The sequence below is a fragment of the Labrus mixtus genome, chromosome 8 (assembly GCF_963584025.1).
Source record: "Labrus mixtus chromosome 8, fLabMix1.1, whole genome shotgun sequence".
Classification (NCBI taxonomy): domain Eukaryota; kingdom Metazoa; phylum Chordata; class Actinopteri; order Labriformes; family Labridae; genus Labrus; species Labrus mixtus.
Window position 1 is genome coordinate 3,119,273 of NC_083619.1, and position 19,542 is coordinate 3,138,814.

The window sequence follows — 19,542 nt, forward strand, 5'->3', positions numbered from 1 at the left end:
GATTATCTGACCAACTGTTAATTTCTTACATGAATGCAGTGATTTATGACTTAATTTACCCCAAACGTTCAAGTTTTAATCTGATTTTGTAAACTGTGTAAAAACAGGGTCTAACATGATTTTGAGAAAATTCAAAGTGATTGTTTGAGAGGCTTTCAGGTGCAGCTAGTTAGCGCTGGTCGATACGACCTCAAATCAATATCACCATTAATTTAACATTTTACCTCGATTACGATTAATGAACGATTATTTGTTTTTGTTTTCTGCCCTCATAGTTCACTGACAAGGTCTCTACTGTAAATATGCTCATCTATTAAAGCTGGGATATGTTTTCTAAGGACAGAGTGCATATCTGATGAACTATTTTGTGGTTATTTATTGAATATTTCAAACTGAAATCAAAGCATCGCTTGAAATTAAAATGTTAGCTGTAGTTCATGATGAAAATCCAGCGAAGAGAGTTTAAATTCTACTTTTTAAAGACAATACATTAAAACAATAAAATACATTACCAGGTTCTTGACTAGTAGACGGTAATGATGCATCATCACTTTGCTGTCCTGTTGACTCCATGTCTGTTTGGCTCTCCAGAGATGATTCAATACCAGGACTGAACAAGAACAAGCAGTTACATTAGGCTCCATCCTCACATAAGTTACTTTTCTGGAACAATGATTTTGTTGTTATCTTCTAAGCACACACACACATGAACATATGAGGAACGGGTGTGTCAGTACACCACAGGGGTTTTCCCTTTGTGCAGCTTTAGCTCTGTTGGTGTCAGAGAGGGTTTACATTTTGTTCACCTTTCTGTTTCATGCTCCATGAAGACCTCATCTCCATCATCTCCACCAGAAGCCATCCCGGCAGTGGCAGTTACCATGGGAACTGACTGGGATGCCATGTTGTCAGCGCTGTCTGAGGGCACAGATTCTGAGAAGACCGTCACTGACAGAGACAGAGGCGACATGTGGAAGCATTTTCAATAAAAAAAACAGATACACATTGAATTTATTAATGTACAGACTGAGTGTCTTACCTGGTGCAGCCACTTGTAAAGGTGTTGTGGGGACACTCCTTCCTCCTCCATCTTCATCATGAGCAGCCAGGAACAGAGGAGACTCGTACATTCCCAGACCTGCACACACATACATTCAGTATTTAGTGTAAAAAATGAACGATAATGGAACAATCTGCGTCTGGCTCAGCTGCATGTGCTCATGGATGTTCATACCTCCTTGGGAGGCCAACTGTCCCAGGTCAGAGTGGGAGCCTGATGTCTGACTCAGCAGGTCTTCTGGAGGTCCAAACCTGAACCTGGTCGACAAACCTGCGACCTGAGGAGAACTGAAGAGATGGAAGTGGAAACATGTGAGAGGGTTTCAACGGCTCAATATATGTCAATTTTTTTTAAAAGAGGAGAACTATGAGATACTTTATTTTTAAACATGGTAACAAGAGACATCTTCAGTGTGAGCTCTGCTTCTTCTGCAGGACTGATATTTTCTATCACATCAGCAGCTGACTTGAATGACTAAGCTAGATCTTACTGTATAGCCTCTGCAAAGCCATCAGTGCGGTGTGGTACGACCAGAGTGGGAGTGCTGGGAACCATTCTGTCGTCATCATCAAAGAAATGTTGCTAGAACACAAACACAGTCATCGTCACAACAGGTGCAGAACTACATTATAAGCAACCATTTCAACTTGGACACCAAAACCAACACACACACATCCCGTCTCTTACCATACTGCCTATTCCAGGTGTTAGCTGGCGTCCCACTGATGGTCTGCGCAGCTGAGATGACTGTCTCTGCTTACAAACACATTTCACTACAGTCAGAAAGTGCTCTCTAATAAACACAATTTTAATATTCATAAAACCAAAGTCCTTCAAACATCTTGGATAATGGGTAGCAATCAATCAATCAAACTTCATTTGTATAGCACTTTTCATACAACAAATGTATCACAAAGTGCTTTGCATTTAATTAAACAGCAACAACCCCCCCCCCCCAACCCACAATCCAAAAACTATCATTTATTCTAAAGGAGGAAACACAGGAGGTTCAAAATGTAATAAAACTAGATGAAATGAGATTCAGTTAAAAGCTCTACTAAAAAGGTCTTAAGCGATAACCCATTCATCAGGAGCACGCTGTGTGTGTGTTGTGTGAGTACCTGTGTGTGTGGGGGTCCCAGCTCCGGAGCGGCTGGTTGAATATGGAGCCGTGGGGGGAGGGGGTGTGGGGGCCTGCGTGGGTGGTGCAGGCGGGGGGTGAGAGAGGAGGGGGAGAGCACAGAGGATGGGGTTGGGGTTGGGGGGAGGTGTAAAGTTTCTCTTTGAGGGTCGGGCTCTGATGCTGTACTGTTGCTGCCTTCACCTGGAAGAGGAAAGTAAAAGTCACATGAGGCGTTTTTTTTAACATGAGGAGCGGTGAAAACAAACGTAGACTACAGGGGGGCTTACTGCTGTGTGACGGCTCAGAGGGGCGCTGGGAGCCTGAAGACGCTCCACATGTATTGGTCTCAGCCTCTGGGGCTTCCGATGGTTCCTCCTCTTCTGCATTCCCGCTCTCCTCCTTAGCGTCCTCCTGTCGCACCATTCCGCTGTCACAAGCATCGTCGTCATCTTCATCATCGTCATATTCTTCCACATACTGATCCAAAGACAGAAATCTGGTTAATTTACTCAAAAAGGCAAAAGATCAAATCTTAAAGCATTTAGAGACAGCACCTCATCTACTTCTTCCTCGTCGTCGTCGTCCTCCTCATCTTCCTCTTCCCCGTCGTCCTCCTCCTGCTTCTCCTCCCCTTCTCTGCTCTCACGGCTCTCACTGTCTGTGTCGATCACGATGACAGACACGACCTGAGAGGACATCTGATGAGAGGCGTCCATTTGGGACACGACTTCTTCCTCTGTGTCTTCATCGACTCCAGGAAATCCCTGTTCAGGAAGCGCCTGCATTGCAAAAATATACCCATTATCAAATGTTTTACCCAACAGAAGGTGCTTTTATTACTTTGAGCAATACAATCACATTTCACAAAAAATATCCTGTGTTTTCCTGGCAATGGAAAGTACTCAAAAAACTGATTTTAGTCTGACAGACTGTAGATGAAGATAGATCTTTTCATCAGAGGCTACACACCAATTTATTCTAGGTCAGCCTTTCCCAAACTTAAGACTGCTGCGGCCCGCTTTGAAAAACAAAATGACTCTGGGGCCCATTATAAAAAAAATTTATGACTACATCTATAACTTTCAGTAAGGGTAAATTATTGAACATTACAACATGATCGTAGATAGACACAAAAGTTTACTCAACAATATGTCTATGAATAGTCATGACACGCCTTACTAATCACTTAAAGGGTTGACTCATGGTAAATCATCATTATTGTGATATTTCTTTTATTTTAAATTGGTGGAGGGCTTTTCACGGCCCACCTGCAGTACCCACACGACCCACAAGGGGGCCGCGGACCACACTTTGGAAAAGCACTGTTGGAGGAAACATATTTTGCTTGCCATAACATATTTTTACAAGTTATTACAAGATTCCTTCAAAAACAGTGATGAAATACAGAGTGAATGGTCCTCAATCCATTTGAACTATATTTATAATCTGAGGCCAATATGAAACTTCAGACACAAAAAAAACAATAATATGTAAAGTTACAGTTACAATGTTAAATTTACCTTTGGCTAAATGTTGTGATTCTTTCAGATCTTAAAACATGATCTATGGCTGTACTCCGAAGAGAGGGAACCTTGGATGGTAGAGAATTTGGGAGATCTCCAACTGATTCAAATTAACCTCTGATGTTTATTTACAGAAGGATAAGGTTTGATGAGCTTCAATCCAACAAGAATGTTTTTACTGTTGTGGATTGCAAGTAGACTAAAAGAAAAATACAAAAAAGCAATCCATTAACTGACACTTAGGGCACGGTCACACTGGCCATCCGTACCGTGCCCAAGCACGCTTCAACCCTAAAGTAAAGTTTGTTTGGCCAGTGTGACCGCTCCGTGCCGTGCTCAGGCACGGTACACTTCCTTGGCTTTGGTACACTTCATGCACGATCACGCGGGTACACAATGCTGACAGCCTTCATTATGGAGAAATCCAGAGTTTCATGGCATAACTCTCTCTCTCTGAGACGCTGAAACTGAACACGCTTCATAATAATGTGTTGTTTTACGACGTTATGTACAAGAGGTAATTGTGCTTAGGCACAGTTAGTCCTGTGCAGTGTGACTGCGGGCCGTGCAGGCCAGCGTGGGAGTGGCGCAGCGGGGGGCCAATCGTGCTCGAGTACAGCACGGTACGAATGGCCAGTGTGACCGCGCCCTTAATGTCTTACACGTACGTAGATTTAAAAGACGCTAGTCAGCAGTAATCAGAATCAGATTTATTGGCCAGGTATGCTGAAACACACGAGGAATTTAACTTAGGTAAACTGCGCTATCTTTTTGTACAAAGGTATAACATTAAATATCAACAATAAAAACAAAAATAAACAAATAAGCAAAGACTGATGTGTACAAGGCTAAATAGGATAATATAAGACAATAGTGCAGTGGTGAATGAAGTAAACATGAGGTAGTTTTTACACTATTTAGATTAAAAAGTGTGTGTATATGATCATTTAAATTAGTTAATAAGTAAGTGTGAGCGCTCTGAATCACATTACACTTCCTTATCCCTGGCACAAGCACAAGCACGGGCATGAGACGTGGACAGCCTTCATTATGGAGAAATCCCAGAGTGTTCTGTCTGTATCTGACTAACATGACTCACAATAAGCCTCAAAGTCAGTAAAGTAGCGTTCATGTTCTCTGTGTTCTTCTCTCATCTCAGATCACACCTACCCGTTTACACACAGATGGCGGCAGTGGCTGTGTAAAGTGAACATCAGTATTAAATAATCCAAAGCCCAAGACCACCACCGGACACCAGATCGACCCCCAGCCTTCTAGTTGAGAGACGACAGACTCTACCACTGACCCACAGCCGCCCTAACCTTTCCCCATGTGTGGTGTCATAAACTTCTTGCAGCAGGACTCTGATTTTCAAGTCTGCCCCCTCTTCCCCCTCCTTAGTCACTGATTGGTAACCAACCTGATTGTCATCAGTTGAATCATGTTGCTCTCCCTCTTCACTCAGCTCTCCTTCCATCTGAAATGAAACAAAGAGCAGTAATCATGTGAAGTTATAATGAATGGATTAAAAGACAAACACATAAAAATACATTCTATAAAGTCTGGAATATAAGAGTGCATTTTATACTGGTGTATTGGTCGCACCAGTGTATCAGACACAGCCAACTTTTTACATCACAAATAGGTAAGTGGGTCACACCGGATTTTAGGGAAAAAATAAAACAGTGACATAAAAACAAACTTATACAAAAGACAAAGTTTGCTAAGTACAGCAGCTTCTGGGAGCAACAATGTAATGTTGGCCCTCTTATTCAGGAAACATTCACCTCATTATACCATGCTTAGTAACACTTCTGAATTGTAATACATGAAATACAGGAAGAAATACAGGCAGACAACAAATCAATCATTAAAGGCAGAGTCCCTTTTACTAGACTTGTCCAACTGCACTTCTGAACATTAAAGGAGCAATATGTAAAATATCTACTGAAATAAATAGATGACCTTACATTATAATCATACACTAAAGAACCATGGTTTGTTGAAACACTGGCTTCTCTGACAGCTGTTTGTGCATTAAAGTACCTGTTCTTTATACTTTTACTCAAATGCTTCACATCACATTATAACTACTCTCCCAAAACCAGTAGGACATAAATGCTGTCAGAATGTCAAGCTTGGGGAAGAAAAATCAGGGGGAGCAATTTTGAGACATTCAGTTTCCAATGATCACAAGAGAGAGTGAAAAGCTGTGAACATGAAGCTCCAACTGATTGTAAAAGTTACTTCTTCATCGATACCTATTACTTTTCTTCCCAAGATGATGAAGATGAAGGCTAAAGAAACTTGTACCTCAGTGATTGTCAGGTTGTTGTTTCTGGTTTTAAAGATGGAAATGAATAGTAGTACCTCTGCACTGTCTCAAGTAAGGTTTTAAACCACATGCCTGTAACAAAAACAATATGTAAGCTGATGTGCTGCCACAGCCTAAAAATCCAAAAGGCCTGCAGGCCTGATTATTTTGACAGGGGGTCTCCCTTTGGTCTATCTCTCTCCCTCAGGGAAGCATGTAGGCATGGACTCGCTGTCCCACAGAACATCAAATAAGTCATTCACTAGAGCCTAACTTTGCATATAATAAAACATACAGGTTTTAAATGAACAATGTTATGCTCAAAAATAAATAAGACCCTGTCTCATATTGAACAGAAGTGAGAGGGTTAAGTCAGCACGAGAGCGCAGCGTATTGTGTGTATGTGGAGCTCCTGCAACATTAAAACACAACATGGATTTACAGACTGGGACACCATTACAACACTGTCGCAGAATCTATATGAATGTACACAGACACAAGTTAAAACACTTCAGTGAAAAAAGGCAGTCTGAAAGGGGCTTTGGGGGGGGTGCCTTCATAAACAGAAGTATATGTGTTACAGATCTCAGTTAAAATTAATTAAAGTACTGATGGTTCTAAGATTAAAAAGGCGATTAAATTAAATTATATCGGTGGCTCTAAAGATATCCGATTATCCAACAAAAGGTGCTCTTTGTGACTGCAATGGGAACTTAAAAGCCAAATTGAAGAATATTTTGGGCAAAGGGGCGGCTGGGGCTCAGTTGGTAAAATCGAATCAGCCCAAAAAAAAAAGGCAGACGGAGCCGGACACACAGCAAAAACTAGGGCGCTGACCACTGTCCAACTACTGTAGGACCGACGGACGACGATCTCCTTGGTGTGTCAGGGCCTTAAAAGCACTTTGAGTAGTCAGAAGACTAGAAAAGCGCTACATAAAGCTCAAGTCCGTTTAGCATCTTTGTTAGGGTTTACCTGCAGTTCCATTGTTGGTTTCAGTCGTAGTTTTTTATTGAATGGATGCGTGTGTGAACTCTCTGGTCTTCTATCCTCCTCCTCTTCCTCCTCCTCTCTCTCTCGCTTTGATCCAACTTAAAAAATCAGGAGATAAAAAGGATACCAGGATATAAGTGAACATGATTAAACAGTTGGTGGTACGCTGGTTTTCAGTAAGGCATCAACAGTGAATCAAAACGTAGTGATCTTGGCTTCATAGGTTAAAAAACAACATGTAGAAAAGTTTTACATATTTCTGTTGAGAGAAATCTGATATTTGAGGAAACATAAAAAAGGTCACACATTTTTGTGTTCTTTTGATTTTGAACGCTTCTCTGAACTTGCACCATAAATTTGTCCAATGGTGAAGTGTTCAATCACTTCAGAGAGAAGATCTTCAAACATTCAAATAGCATGAGACACATTTTAGGATTAAACAACCAATAAACAATCATGTGAAAGTTTACAATGTTAATAATAACAATGATCTGTTAAAACACACTGCGCTGTACTGTGATAACCCTACAGTAATGCACAGTGAGTTATTAATGATTTACAATTTAATACATTTTAAATATTAGGGGGGGATATAGTACAATTTCTATGGCCGGTTTGTGGGCGCTGCCATCACTTTACCTCAAACCCTGCTATGTGCCCCCGCTGATGAAGCAAGGGGGCAATTAAAGGTTAAGTGTCTTGGCCAAGGACACATCGGACATGTTAGCTGAGGATCGATTTGGACAACATCCTGCTCACCTGTTCCAATCTGAGACGAGGAAGTAGATGGTCGCTCTGCCTCCATACTGGTTCCTGCATCCTGGTTGGCTGCCTGCTGCTGGGTGGGCTGTACAAAAGCTGTGGCCTGGGTGCTGGTTGGCTGAGTTAGTGATACAGGTGTGTTTACTGAAATGGAGCCAGTAGAGTGTACAGAGGCTCCTGAACATATCAGCGCTGTAGAGAGACACAAACCAAGACTTGACACATGTATGATTTGACAATCAGCATAAACACTAACTGTCTATCAGTTGCATGCTGTGCAATTTACACCTGGACCTTCACTGTTGTCCTAATGCAACCAAATCACCACGGTTACCTGATTATGAGGTCACAGCTATCACCTGATCGTATTCATAATGACACTGTAACCTTGACAAGTTAAATAACATGATGTAACACGTGGCTAAACACGAGGCCTACAAATACACCGACCACAGATACATAAAAATACAAATAAAACCAATAAACCAAACATAAAGTGCACCACATTTTGTTATGTTACATCCTTATTCCAAAATGGAAAACAAAGTATTGAGCAAAGGCTGCGAATACTTACGTATATGTTATATAGTCGTTCTTTATTTTTTTATTTTTTCACTTTGTCATTATGGGGTATTATGTGTAGAATTTTTAGAAAAAAAAAATGTAATCAATTTTTAGTTTAAAGTCTTTATATGTGATTTTTCATACTTAAATATAATAGAAATCAAGTATGTCCTCTGAAAATAACTCTGTGAGTCATGACTGTCTACAATGGGTGTAACACCCGAGTCCCACTGTCTGTGATGTTTTCAGAGTCCTATCTTCACTTTGTTTACATCATTGGGACGGCCGGCTGACTCCTCCCCTCGTGTATAAAAGTTGTTTAATTGAGGGACTAGAGAAAAGAAGAATAACATACTGTACTCACTGCTTAACTGTGTTTCTAGATCACGCTCATTTCAGGTAAATTTACATGCAGTGTGAAGATACGAGCATAATAAAGATCGCTAGCATTAGCATGCTAACACAACAATGCAGCACGAGTTGTTTTGGTTTCATGCTGGTGCTCAAGGGCGACATCTGCTGGATCAAAAAATCACATATAAAGCCTTTAAAAGTTTCTGTGAGGAGGTTCTTGTTATGATTATGAAAATAACAAAAACTGAGGATCCCCTTTTCATGGAAGTTATGCAATCATGGGACATTTACCCCAAGAGACTAAGGAGAGCCAGTGTGTACTATAGACTTGTGTCTCTGCAAGCTAAAAGAGCAATTGCTATAGGATGGAAAATGTGAGCAAACCAAGCATGAACAAATGCTTGAAAATCTAAAATACATTAAAAAAGGAAAGTTCTGAAAAAATATTGGGGAGCCTAATGGAGCTTCTTAAATTACATTTTGGTGATATCACAAAAATATGACTGTGTTGGGTTTTCTGTAAAAATAGAAATCCACTTGTTTGTCAAATCAATTATAAAATTTTAGAATTTTAAAAAAAAGAGAAGGCCAACAGCAATATATTGACATGATGATAAATGATAATCTATCTACTTGTTCTAATTCTATGTTTGATATCTCTCTCTCTCTCTTGCTCTCACCTTCCTGGCTGTCGGTCTGGGTCGTTGGCATGACAGTGGCGGTAGGTGTTGGGACAGGGACTGTTGCCGGGGTGACCATGGGCCGGATACTTGCACGAGGTGTAGCCTTACTACCCGGGGCGGGACTTGGCTTGTTGCTAGGAGATGGAGTGCTCGGGGTGGGGCGGATATTGGCTGTTGGAGGGTCAGACGAGCTGGAGCTGTCAAAGAAAGCATCAAGACATTTTAAAGTTACTTACGTTAATATACTTGAATGTTTTTGTGATCTGATTGGTTATGACTGACAGAGTTTCCAGGGGTTGACTTTATGTGTCTGCTTTCATCCATTACCTTCCCCTGTCTTGGGCAGGACTCTTCAAAGATATGGGTCTCTGGTCTGAAGATCTGGGCTGGTCCCCAACCTAAAAGAAGATACTGGTTTGTTATATTGCAATGAGAAGACAAAACACTGCTACTCAGAGAGTAAGTCATGCAGCACAGTAAGCTATTTCTTTTTAAGCCCCGTTTCCACCAGGCAGTACCGTTCAGTTAGGTACCCATTTATTGACGTTTCCACCGTCAGAAGTTGGGAATGGTACCAAAATAAGGGACCTGTCCTACGTTTTTGGTACCCTTCTCGGAATCAGAATCAGATTTATTGTCCAGGTATGCTTACACACAAGGAATTGAACTGTGCTCTCTTATGTACAGGTACAACATTAAACATCAACAATAAACATAATAAGAAAAGACTAATATTTACATGACTAAATATGAAACAGTGCAGTGGTGAATAGTGCAAAAAGATGCTGAAGTAACATGATTTAAAAAAAATGATTTTTACCTTTTATTCGTGAAATAACAAAACAAATAGTGACACAAAGGACAAAACGGGGAGGACAATTGTACAGGCACACAGAGAGAAAAAAGAAATTAAAACAAAACAAGTAACATGATAAGTAAAATGTAGTTATGTGACAGATGGGTCAATTAAGATGTCAATTACAGTATTTACATAAATAAGTGTGTATATTAATCATTTAAATTAAATAATATATATACATATATGTATATTCACAGTGATGGTTCTGTTGGGGTTCCAAAGGTACCAATCAGAGCCTAAAGGGTAATTTTGTTTACCTGTTCTTCTTCTTTGTTGAACTTAATTAACAGCGGGCTACTCTGTGAGACATCATAGCAGCCCAACACAATTACATAGCTGACGCGGCTTACACTCTGCTTAACAAATAAGAGTACGGTTGGCTGTGGAAACGCAAGCAAGTTCAGCGTTTACCGTACCAAAATGACCCAAACTGTAGTGAACCAAACCGGACTGCTCAGTGGAAAACGGGGCGTTAAGAGACTTTCGTTACATTATTTAGAAAAAAGTTAATTGTAGTTATAGTTAAACAATAAAGTAAAAAAAAAGTTCAAGAATAACATCAAACCTTTCTTAAAAGGTCATAACATTTCAAGAGGGTGGAAATGTTCTTTGGAAAAACAAACACTAAAATAAAATAAACAAAGCAATCAAAAACAAATGTAATGTATGTTCTTGTAGAGGACCGGTGTTAAGATTTGACATCTACAGAGAAAGGATTAAAACACAATAGTCAGATTCTGGTTGTGTTTTCTATTCTTTATCATGTCCGCAGGTAAGATGAGCGTGTACCTTGGCTCCGCTGGTGTCCTGTAGCTCCTCTTTGGGCTCAGAGTGAACTTGTGTCTCTCTCAGTTCCTTTAACTCTCTGTCCATCCGTAGAAGTCGTCCTTCATACTGAGACTTGAGAGCATTCATTCTAACCTCCATTTCCTCCTTATTTTGTTTCAGTTCTTCCATCTCCTTACTCTGCTGCTCCTTGGAACCTAGAAGATATGGACGTCTTAGTTTCTTTGTTTGCTGTGTTTTGGTAGCATGTCTGTGTATCATAGTGAAACTTACTCAAAAGCTGATTGATTTTTGCCTTGGCACTCATCATGACCTTCTTAGTCTTCTCCTCTTTTTCAGCTGTCTGCTGTCTGAGCTGCTCCTCTCTGTTCTTGCCCTCGGACAGCTGTAGGGAAACGACACAGCACTATTTCAGCTATAGTGAATGATATTTAAGGACTAGGGACAGAAAAAAAACCAAACAAACAGAAAGATGAAACCGTGCCAGTGAGAGTGAGCTTTGCATCGATTAGCGTGACGCTTTTGAACAGTTGACCGTTAATTAATATACATTAAAAGAAGAATATACAACTTTTTGATCCAGCAGATGTCGCCCTTGAGCACCAGCATGAAACCAAAACAACTCGCGCTGCATTGTTGTGTTAGCATGCTAATGCTAGCGATCTTTATTATGCTCGTATCTTCACACTGCATGTAAATTTACCTGAAATGAGCGTGATCTAGAAACACAGTTAAGCAGTGAGTACAAACTACTCAACTAGAGGTCATTGCATCCAGTCGGCCACTTCTTTTTTTCAATATACAAAATGTTTGCTCAGGGCTCTAAACAGCTGTTACTTTTTTTCCATATGTATAAATGTGTATATACACACACAACCCCATTTCCTAACATGTTGTCACTCATGTAAAAACAAAAACAGAATATGTGGATTTTCAAAAAAATTAAAAAGACAACATATGTTAAATGGTAAATGGACTTGAGCTTATAAAGCGCTTTGCTAGTCTTCTGACTACTCACAGTGCTTTCACACCGCATGTCACATCCACCCATTCATACCCATTGACACATTGATGGCAGAGGTTGCTATCATATAAAACGTGGAAACTGAGAAATGTCACTGTTTGTCAAAAATGATGTGCTCGTTTTGAATTTGCTGCCAGCAACACCTTCAGAAAGGTTGTGACAGTGTTTACAATATACTGGAAAAGTTGTGTACCTCTTGTCTGAGTTTTGTCAGTTCCTCCTGTAGCTCCTTGTTAGCCTCACTAGCAACGTTAGCATTATTGGCCTGGATGGATTGGGAGCTCTGGCTCTGGTTGGCCTGTGTAGCTTGGATAGCTTGATTAGCCTGGTTAGCTTCTGTTAGCTGCTCCTGCAGACGCTGAATGTCTGCGTCACGTTCACCAATGACCTTAAAAAGCAGAAATAGTAAAAAAACAAAAAAGTTATTTACTGTTACCTGAGAGATTTAGGGAGAAAGAAGGCATAGTACATGAATAAATAAAAGAATTAGGGTAAGGATAGAAGAGTCAGGTAGGATTGGGAACATTTATTTAGGAAGAAATATTTGTAGAGTTACACAATCTGCAGTGTTCAATCAAGTATCCATGATAATTCAAAATCAGTCCATGTGAATGCCTTTCCTCAGAAAATCTCCAAATTAAATATCAGCATTTTTGCAGATTAAGCTTAACCCATAGTAGCTAGTTCCTTCAATCATGCATTATGTAGATAAAGTATGTTATATAGGAAGCATTACAATGATGCTTAAGAAAACAACAATACAACAGGTATGAAGATAACTAAAAAGATATTCAGTCTGAAGCTTTTCCAAACCTTCTGCACGCTGTCCAGAGAGCCTTGAAGCTCAGTCACCTAAAAAGGTGAACAATGGTGCACTGATTAGCAAACAGCAGTATTACACAAGTATTACACAGAGGTTTAAATATCAGCAAGCGAGGTATCATAAATATACAGATGCACTTGGGGTGTTCAGTATGGTCTAGATCTGGGTTTTTTTAAACTATGGATTTGTATTATTATTGTTTCAAAGTGTTTTATAGTCTCTGACTGTTAAACATGTGAGGCCCTTCATTTAACCATTAGGTTATTTTTTTATTCAACGTAAATGTGCCTCGTATTCTGTCTCAGTGGCACTGCGAGCAAAAACTCCTTTCCAGTCTTACCGAGAGGCAATCTGTTAGAAATGTGTAAACAGAAAAGTCATGTTTAGAAACATTTATTTTTTAAATAATTCTTCTTGGGGGTGTCTGTGTTTTATAGACAGATTTTAAGGGGGGTGGGGGGTCTGCGGGCAAAAATGAGTAAGAAAAACAAATATATGGAAGAACATAACTAAAAAAATAAGATATATTGTAACTACCAATTAAGTAGTCTGTAATTTAATCTTTTACATTTTATGATTAATTTGTTTATAGATCAAATTGGAAATTGGACAGGAAGCTGCATTCAGCCCTTGCAGCCTCAGTGTCTGTTCTGTGAAAACGTATATGATTTCTAAATTGAATAATGTTTTAAAGTAATAATGAACATTGGAATAAGTATTGAATTAAAGTAAATAAATAGAGTAAACACCTTGTTCTCTGCTTGAGAAAGGGCACTCTTGAGGTTGCTGACTTCTTGGTTGTGGCTCTGTTGACTGCTTTGCTGGGTCTGCTGTAGCTCCTTCTGATTAGCAAGGTTCTTCTGCAGAGCTTCTTTAGCCTGCTGGAGCTCCCTCTGGAGCTGCTGGATCTGGTTCTGGCGGGCTTGAACTTGAGACTGAATTGATTTTAACTGGTTCTGTACCTTTAAATGTAGAAGGTGTTTAGTCAGTGGTCGGTTGATAGTTCTGAAATGACTGTGACATTTGATCCAATGGCAATAAACATTTTAAGTACCTAAGATGATAACAATTGATTTCAACACAAGTAATGAACGTCTTTATCAGGTGTTGTAGTTGTGGTTCTTACTGTACTTCTTACCTGCTGGCTGCTGATCTTGTTTTGCTGAAGCTCCTTCTGACTCTGGGTCAGCTGGTTCTGATTCTGTTGAAGTTGAGTCTTGGTCTGGGACAACTGGGACTGAACCTTGAAGAGCAAAGATGTGAAAAAAAAAAGTCAACTTATTTTTTATTTCAATTTTTGGCACAGTACAGAATAAAAAAATAGCATAAAAACAAAAAAAAAAATACATAGAAAATAAAAGCAGAAAAACACACATACGAGACACCCTGCCCTAAAGATAAAAGTTCTTTTTTTTTTTTTGCATTAGCAACGTCATGGCTGGACTCCATCTCTTAGTGAATTTGTGTTTTTGAAGCCTCACTGAGTGTGTTATTTGTTCCATTTCATATATGTCCCACAATGTCTGTATCCATAAGTCATAGGTGGGGTGGGGGGTTGGGCTTCAGCCAATTCAGCGTGATACATTTCGCTGCTGCTGTAGACAGAATATGAAGTAAATCATTTTGGCTCCTTCCCCCTATAAAAGATGTAAAAATTGATCAATTATGTTTTTCCACTGATTTTTAAATCTCCCTTTCCTGTTTTTTTCTGGCTGAATCTATTGACATCTAAGACTTTAACATCAAAAGCTCTATAAAATAAATAACAGCAATTGTGGGCTGGCTGACTTGTAATGCTCGACGAACTGACATTTTTTAAATTTTTCTGCCCTATGTCTTTTTATCTGTTGTGTTTTTTTGTCCACTGCTGTAAATCAAATTCCCCTTCCAGGGACGATAAAGGTCTGAAGTGAACTGGACTGAACTGGTGTCAGAGTACCTCTGTCAGCTGGTTCTGGTTCTGTGATAATTGGTTTTGAATCTCCTGGAACTTTTCTTTGGCTTGCTGGTTTTCCTTCTTGGCCTGCTCCAGCTCCTTCTGGGATTTCTGGACCTGTGTGAAAAAACAACAACAACCTTTATAAGTTGAACATCCTGTTACAAAGATATGATTACTTCAAAACAAGAACATTGCACACACAGATGTATTTAATACAATCTTGGTTGAAAAATACTGTATTTGATATTTCAGATGCAAATATTGTGCGATGACTCAAATCATGATAAAGACAACAAAACAAGAAACAAGCATTGGCCATAAATATTACAAATATTCATTCAATAACAAAAAGCAACAAGATAGAAATTTCTATTGTGAAAATCTATCAACATCGCTCTACAGTGTGAACTAACAGGCAATATTAGTAAGCGGGGGTGATGTTGATTACATAATGAAGCATCATGGGAAAGTTGTAAGCATCAAATTACAATATAACTCAGTTTAAATATGTACTATAAATACAGTGTGGGCGGTAACGCATTACTAGTAACGTGTTACAGTAATAATATTACTTTTACTAGTAACGAGTAGTGTAACGAATTACTAATGAAATTCCAGTAATAATATTACAGCTACTCACGCAAAAAATAACTTGTTACTACCTTACTGTTGTTGTTATTACCCCACTTCTAATTTAAAATGCAACAATCCCCAGATTAATTTCATCGCGCACGTCAGCCATGCAGGAAGGTAGCGAGCATCATGGTTGCCAGGTTTGCAGTTTTTCTGTGGAATTGGGCTTCACTTTAGGAGCTGCCGCAGGTAGTTTTTTTTTGGCCATTGGGCTTATTTTGTCAGTTGTTGTTGCACATACCTGGCAACGCTGATGGAAGCGCTTATGTTTACATTCAGTGGCTGGAAATATTCCCATTACTTTAGTTTTCTTGAGAGGAAAGATCGTTGTCAGATGTAGATTGTGTCCCGGTAACAGGTCTCTTTCTACTGCAAAAAACACGACCTCAAACCTCTTGCACAACAACGTGAAGCTCCTGTAAATAAACCCCACCAACGAGTCCTGTGCGGCCGCGGAGGATAGCTGTAGCCCTACAATCTAAACAACCAAGATTGGATTTTAATCTTGGACAGCTACAAGCGAAAAAGAACTAATGAAACGAAAAGTAATATAACAAGTAGTGTAACATATTACTGCTGGCAGGGAGTAATAAGTGAAGTAATTATATTACTTTTAAAAAGAGTAATGAGTAATATATTCATTTTCTTCAGTAACGAGCCCAACACTGTATATATACCCCCCCCCCCCATCTGATAAAGTTGTTTTTTTTCCCCTGGTATCTGAGATATTCATAAAATGTTGTAGGCGAGGCTAATACGTCTTCCAGTTCTCCTGCTCACCTCCTCGTCTTTATTCTGAACCTCGTTTTTCAGCGTGTTGAGCTCCTCTCTGGCCTTGTTGAGATCCTCCTGGGTTTTAGTCACTTCCTGAAAAAAAAACACACCCACAAAAAATGTCATTTTTTCCATACTTAACCCGATTGGCTCCACAAGCCGCTAACTTAGACCAATGTATAAATCAGTCCCACCGTGTCGTGCTGAACTTTGAGCTCTTCATACTGGGTCTTGTAGCGTCGTCCAATCTTCTTGACCTGGTTGATAGTCTTCATCTTCTCCAGAATATCACCGGTTTTGGTTTCCATGTCTTTCTTTAGCGAGTCGCGCTCTGACGTCAGACGGGCGACAGAGTCTCTGAAGGCTTGCAGCTGGGACTGAGCAGAGTTACTGCTCACATTGGATCTAATGCACAGATACAAAAATCTCACTGAGTTTATTTGAATCAATCTGCCTTGAAACAAAACAGCCGTTTGTAATTGCTCCTCTGATTAATTTATGGTTTAAGGTCAGGCACAAACAAAAGGATAATTATAGTCAGTCTGGATTCATTTACTGTGCTAATGTTTTTTTGTGTTTTGATCAAATCTGGGCATGTCAGTGTCATGCTATGTTTTTTTTTTTGCTTTCAACCTGAGCTCATGTGCGTCTGAGTAGGTGCTCTACCTTGTCAGTTCAATCTTTAGCTTGGCTGTTTCCTCAGCGAGCTGTGCGACACGTCTCTGCTGAGCTTCTCTCTCAGAGGCAAATTTCTGTCTCTCCTCATCATTGCCATCTTTTTGCTGACTGATCAGTTGCTGCACGGGGACATTAAGCCAAGTTTAAATGAAACACACAACGAAGATACAACTGTGAAAAAGAGGATAACCTGAAATATTCAAATACTATTCAAATAGAAAGTAAGATTTATTTATTTCTTTAAAGTGCATCTGTAGTACAATTGAGAAATAAAATTCATAAACGCAGGTATACAAAAGGCAGGTTTGTGAGTTTATACAAACAGTGAAAGTACCTGTGCTTTGGCTTTCCAACGCTTTAGGTCATCCTCTAGTATCTTCTTATCAGCACACAGAGAGCCATTTTTTTCTGACAGCTGAGACATAGAGTGGTGTAGAGGACCAATGTCTGACTGCAGCTTCATAACCTGACGGAGGCCGAAGAAAACAGAAGAGGAGGCATGTTGTGAGCTTAACAGAAGATTAAGAACATTGAAGGGAAATGTCCTCTTCTACTGACTTTATTCTATGTTTTGGTCCGACCTGCTCTAGTTATATTCATTGGTGAAACAGCAACGCTCTTTTCAATACCCAAAAATCACGAGAACGCACAAAATGTAAAGTACCGGTGCATCGGAGCAGTAAAACTCACTGGGTAGCCATTACCTGATGCATCAAAGAGTTTTTAAAAATCAAAACAGACGGTCAAATAAACATTTCTTTTTAGCTGTATTTAAAGAACTTTGCCCGAGGATCAGACCCTGTGTGAGGGACCATGGTGAAAATGGAATTGAAGTTCCTGAAGTGTAAACACCAGGCATAAAATGAGACCTCAAATCTTTACAAAAGTTTGCAAAACAACAGTTATTAAAGCCTATTTTTTACATTTATCTTAATAAAACCTACAAATAGATAACACAAATTGTAAGTTACAAGCTTTAAAAGTAAAACTTATATGGACAGATATTAGTCCTCCTTGAAAAATCTTTATCCTGAATGAGCTTCAGCCGCTTAATGAAAGCAAAATGCATGGATTGATCAAGTGACTGAACCCTCAGACATACTGTAGCGACACTTAAAACCAGTAAGAGAAACAAGAGGACAAACATTCAAATGTAAAACTTGGAGTTTACTTTAGCCTGAGCTTGCTTCAGCTCTTGTTCCAGTTTATCTCTGTCCATTTTCAGCATCCTGTTGGTTTCTTGAAGGGCACCTATCGTCTGCATCTTCTTCAGCTGTTCCTCCTGCTGCGCCAGCGTCTTTGCTGTAGCCTGAGCCGAGGAAGTCGTTTAAACAGACACCAATTATCAAACAGAGCTTTTTATTTTCAAATTGCTGGTGGCTACCAATCATAAAACAGTAAACTGTCCAAATCCCCTGAATTTCATTGCCCATCCTTACTTAAGTCACTTTTTTCCATACCTGCATTTTCTCCCTCTCAGTGTTCAGAGCTTCCTTAAGCTCCTTCACTTCTCTGTCCTGGTGTTCCACTCGCTGTTTGAGACGAAGAGCTTCTCCCTCTGTTGCCTCAAATTGAGCGATGGCGATGTCTTTCTCCCGTCGCACAAACCTATAACACATAAATATGCAGAGCCACAGCTTATCCATTTACAATAAGTTCACACTGGGATACAGAGTGCATATATGGAAAATGTAGTTTAAAAAATAATTAAAGTTTTCATCCATTTCTACAAAACGGTGCGTTTCTGTGTGAAGGGAAAAGACAAAGACATTACCTGAGTATTTCAAGTATCTGTTCAGTGGTCTTCCCTTCCTCGTTGAACGACAGGTCAAGCTGCTGTGATTGTTGTTGTTGTTGCGTCTGACGACTCCTGGTGGACACTTCATCAATCTGTTGGTGCAGGAGCGCATTCTGCTTTCTTAGGTCTTCACAGACACGACTCTTGTTGGCGAGATCCACCTGAAGGAGAGCCGTCCCGTTATGACCAATCAGAGAGGCAAGACATTTTCAAGAGCAGGGTTTCACCTTGCTAAGGTTCTGGGGTCTGATTTATTAAAACATGAGAGTTCTCCCAAATGACTGTACAAACGTACCAGGGACCTGGCTGCTGAGCACAGAGCTGTCAATCAGACTGGAGAGCAGCCAGTGTTTGTACTGGGAGATTTTAACAGGTGTGGCATAACCCCACATCTGCCCAATATGTAGCAATATGTCACAACCACCACCAGAATATCTAGTCCAGAAAAAAAATTATTTTCTTACAAGGAGACAAGCTCAGGGTGAAGGAATTAGAGAAAGAGTTCAGAAGGATGGCTAGGCTGGCTAAGATCATCTACAGAAACAAGTAGGAGCGCAAATTAACCTGTGGAAATGCAAGGGAGGCGTGGCAGGGTTTAAACATCATGATGGGCAGAGCCCCTAAACCTGCCTCCTTTGCAGAGCAGCTCAACACCTTCTTCACCCGGTCTAACAGCAGCAGCACACCAACCAACTGGATCTGCTCCACCCACAAAGCCCTCCCTGTTGATGAAAACAGGCCACTACACCCCCTTAAATCATGTTGCAGACAACTTTTCGCTGTTAATATTTAGTTTTCTACTTTTGATGTCTTTGTGAAATCTCAATTCAACACTTTTTGCTGCTCTGATGT

The 19,542-nt window shown here is 39.9% G+C and overlaps 1 protein-coding gene across 1 annotated transcript in view; it reads right to left on the reverse strand.

Moving 5' to 3' along the window:
* LOC132978613 (nucleoprotein TPR-like) overlaps positions 1 to 19,542 on the reverse strand; it is a 38,308-nt gene that overhangs the window by 1,266 nt on the left and 17,500 nt on the right. Inside the window, exons 26-53 of the mRNA XM_061043847.1 lie at positions 18,667 to 18,851; positions 18,353 to 18,500; positions 18,064 to 18,201; positions 17,227 to 17,358; positions 16,881 to 17,011; positions 16,409 to 16,619; positions 16,221 to 16,307; positions 14,808 to 14,921; positions 14,007 to 14,111; positions 13,618 to 13,830; positions 12,859 to 12,897; positions 12,239 to 12,433; positions 11,295 to 11,406; positions 11,025 to 11,218; positions 9,704 to 9,774; positions 9,374 to 9,573; positions 7,773 to 7,967; positions 7,005 to 7,111; positions 5,127 to 5,183; positions 2,738 to 2,962; positions 2,471 to 2,660; positions 2,182 to 2,384; positions 1,748 to 1,813; positions 1,551 to 1,642; positions 1,235 to 1,347; positions 1,040 to 1,138; positions 807 to 948; positions 513 to 610 (exon numbers count right to left, since the gene is read on the reverse strand). Coding sequence (XP_060899830.1) covers positions 513 to 610; positions 807 to 948; positions 1,040 to 1,138; positions 1,235 to 1,347; positions 1,551 to 1,642; positions 1,748 to 1,813; positions 2,182 to 2,384; positions 2,471 to 2,660; positions 2,738 to 2,962; positions 5,127 to 5,183; positions 7,005 to 7,111; positions 7,773 to 7,967; positions 9,374 to 9,573; positions 9,704 to 9,774; positions 11,025 to 11,218; positions 11,295 to 11,406; positions 12,239 to 12,433; positions 12,859 to 12,897; positions 13,618 to 13,830; positions 14,007 to 14,111; positions 14,808 to 14,921; positions 16,221 to 16,307; positions 16,409 to 16,619; positions 16,881 to 17,011; positions 17,227 to 17,358; positions 18,064 to 18,201; positions 18,353 to 18,500; positions 18,667 to 18,851 — 3,862 coding nt within the window. The remainder of the gene's footprint in view (positions 1 to 512; positions 611 to 806; positions 949 to 1,039; positions 1,139 to 1,234; positions 1,348 to 1,550; positions 1,643 to 1,747; positions 1,814 to 2,181; positions 2,385 to 2,470; positions 2,661 to 2,737; positions 2,963 to 5,126; positions 5,184 to 7,004; positions 7,112 to 7,772; positions 7,968 to 9,373; positions 9,574 to 9,703; positions 9,775 to 11,024; positions 11,219 to 11,294; positions 11,407 to 12,238; positions 12,434 to 12,858; positions 12,898 to 13,617; positions 13,831 to 14,006; positions 14,112 to 14,807; positions 14,922 to 16,220; positions 16,308 to 16,408; positions 16,620 to 16,880; positions 17,012 to 17,226; positions 17,359 to 18,063; positions 18,202 to 18,352; positions 18,501 to 18,666; positions 18,852 to 19,542) is intronic.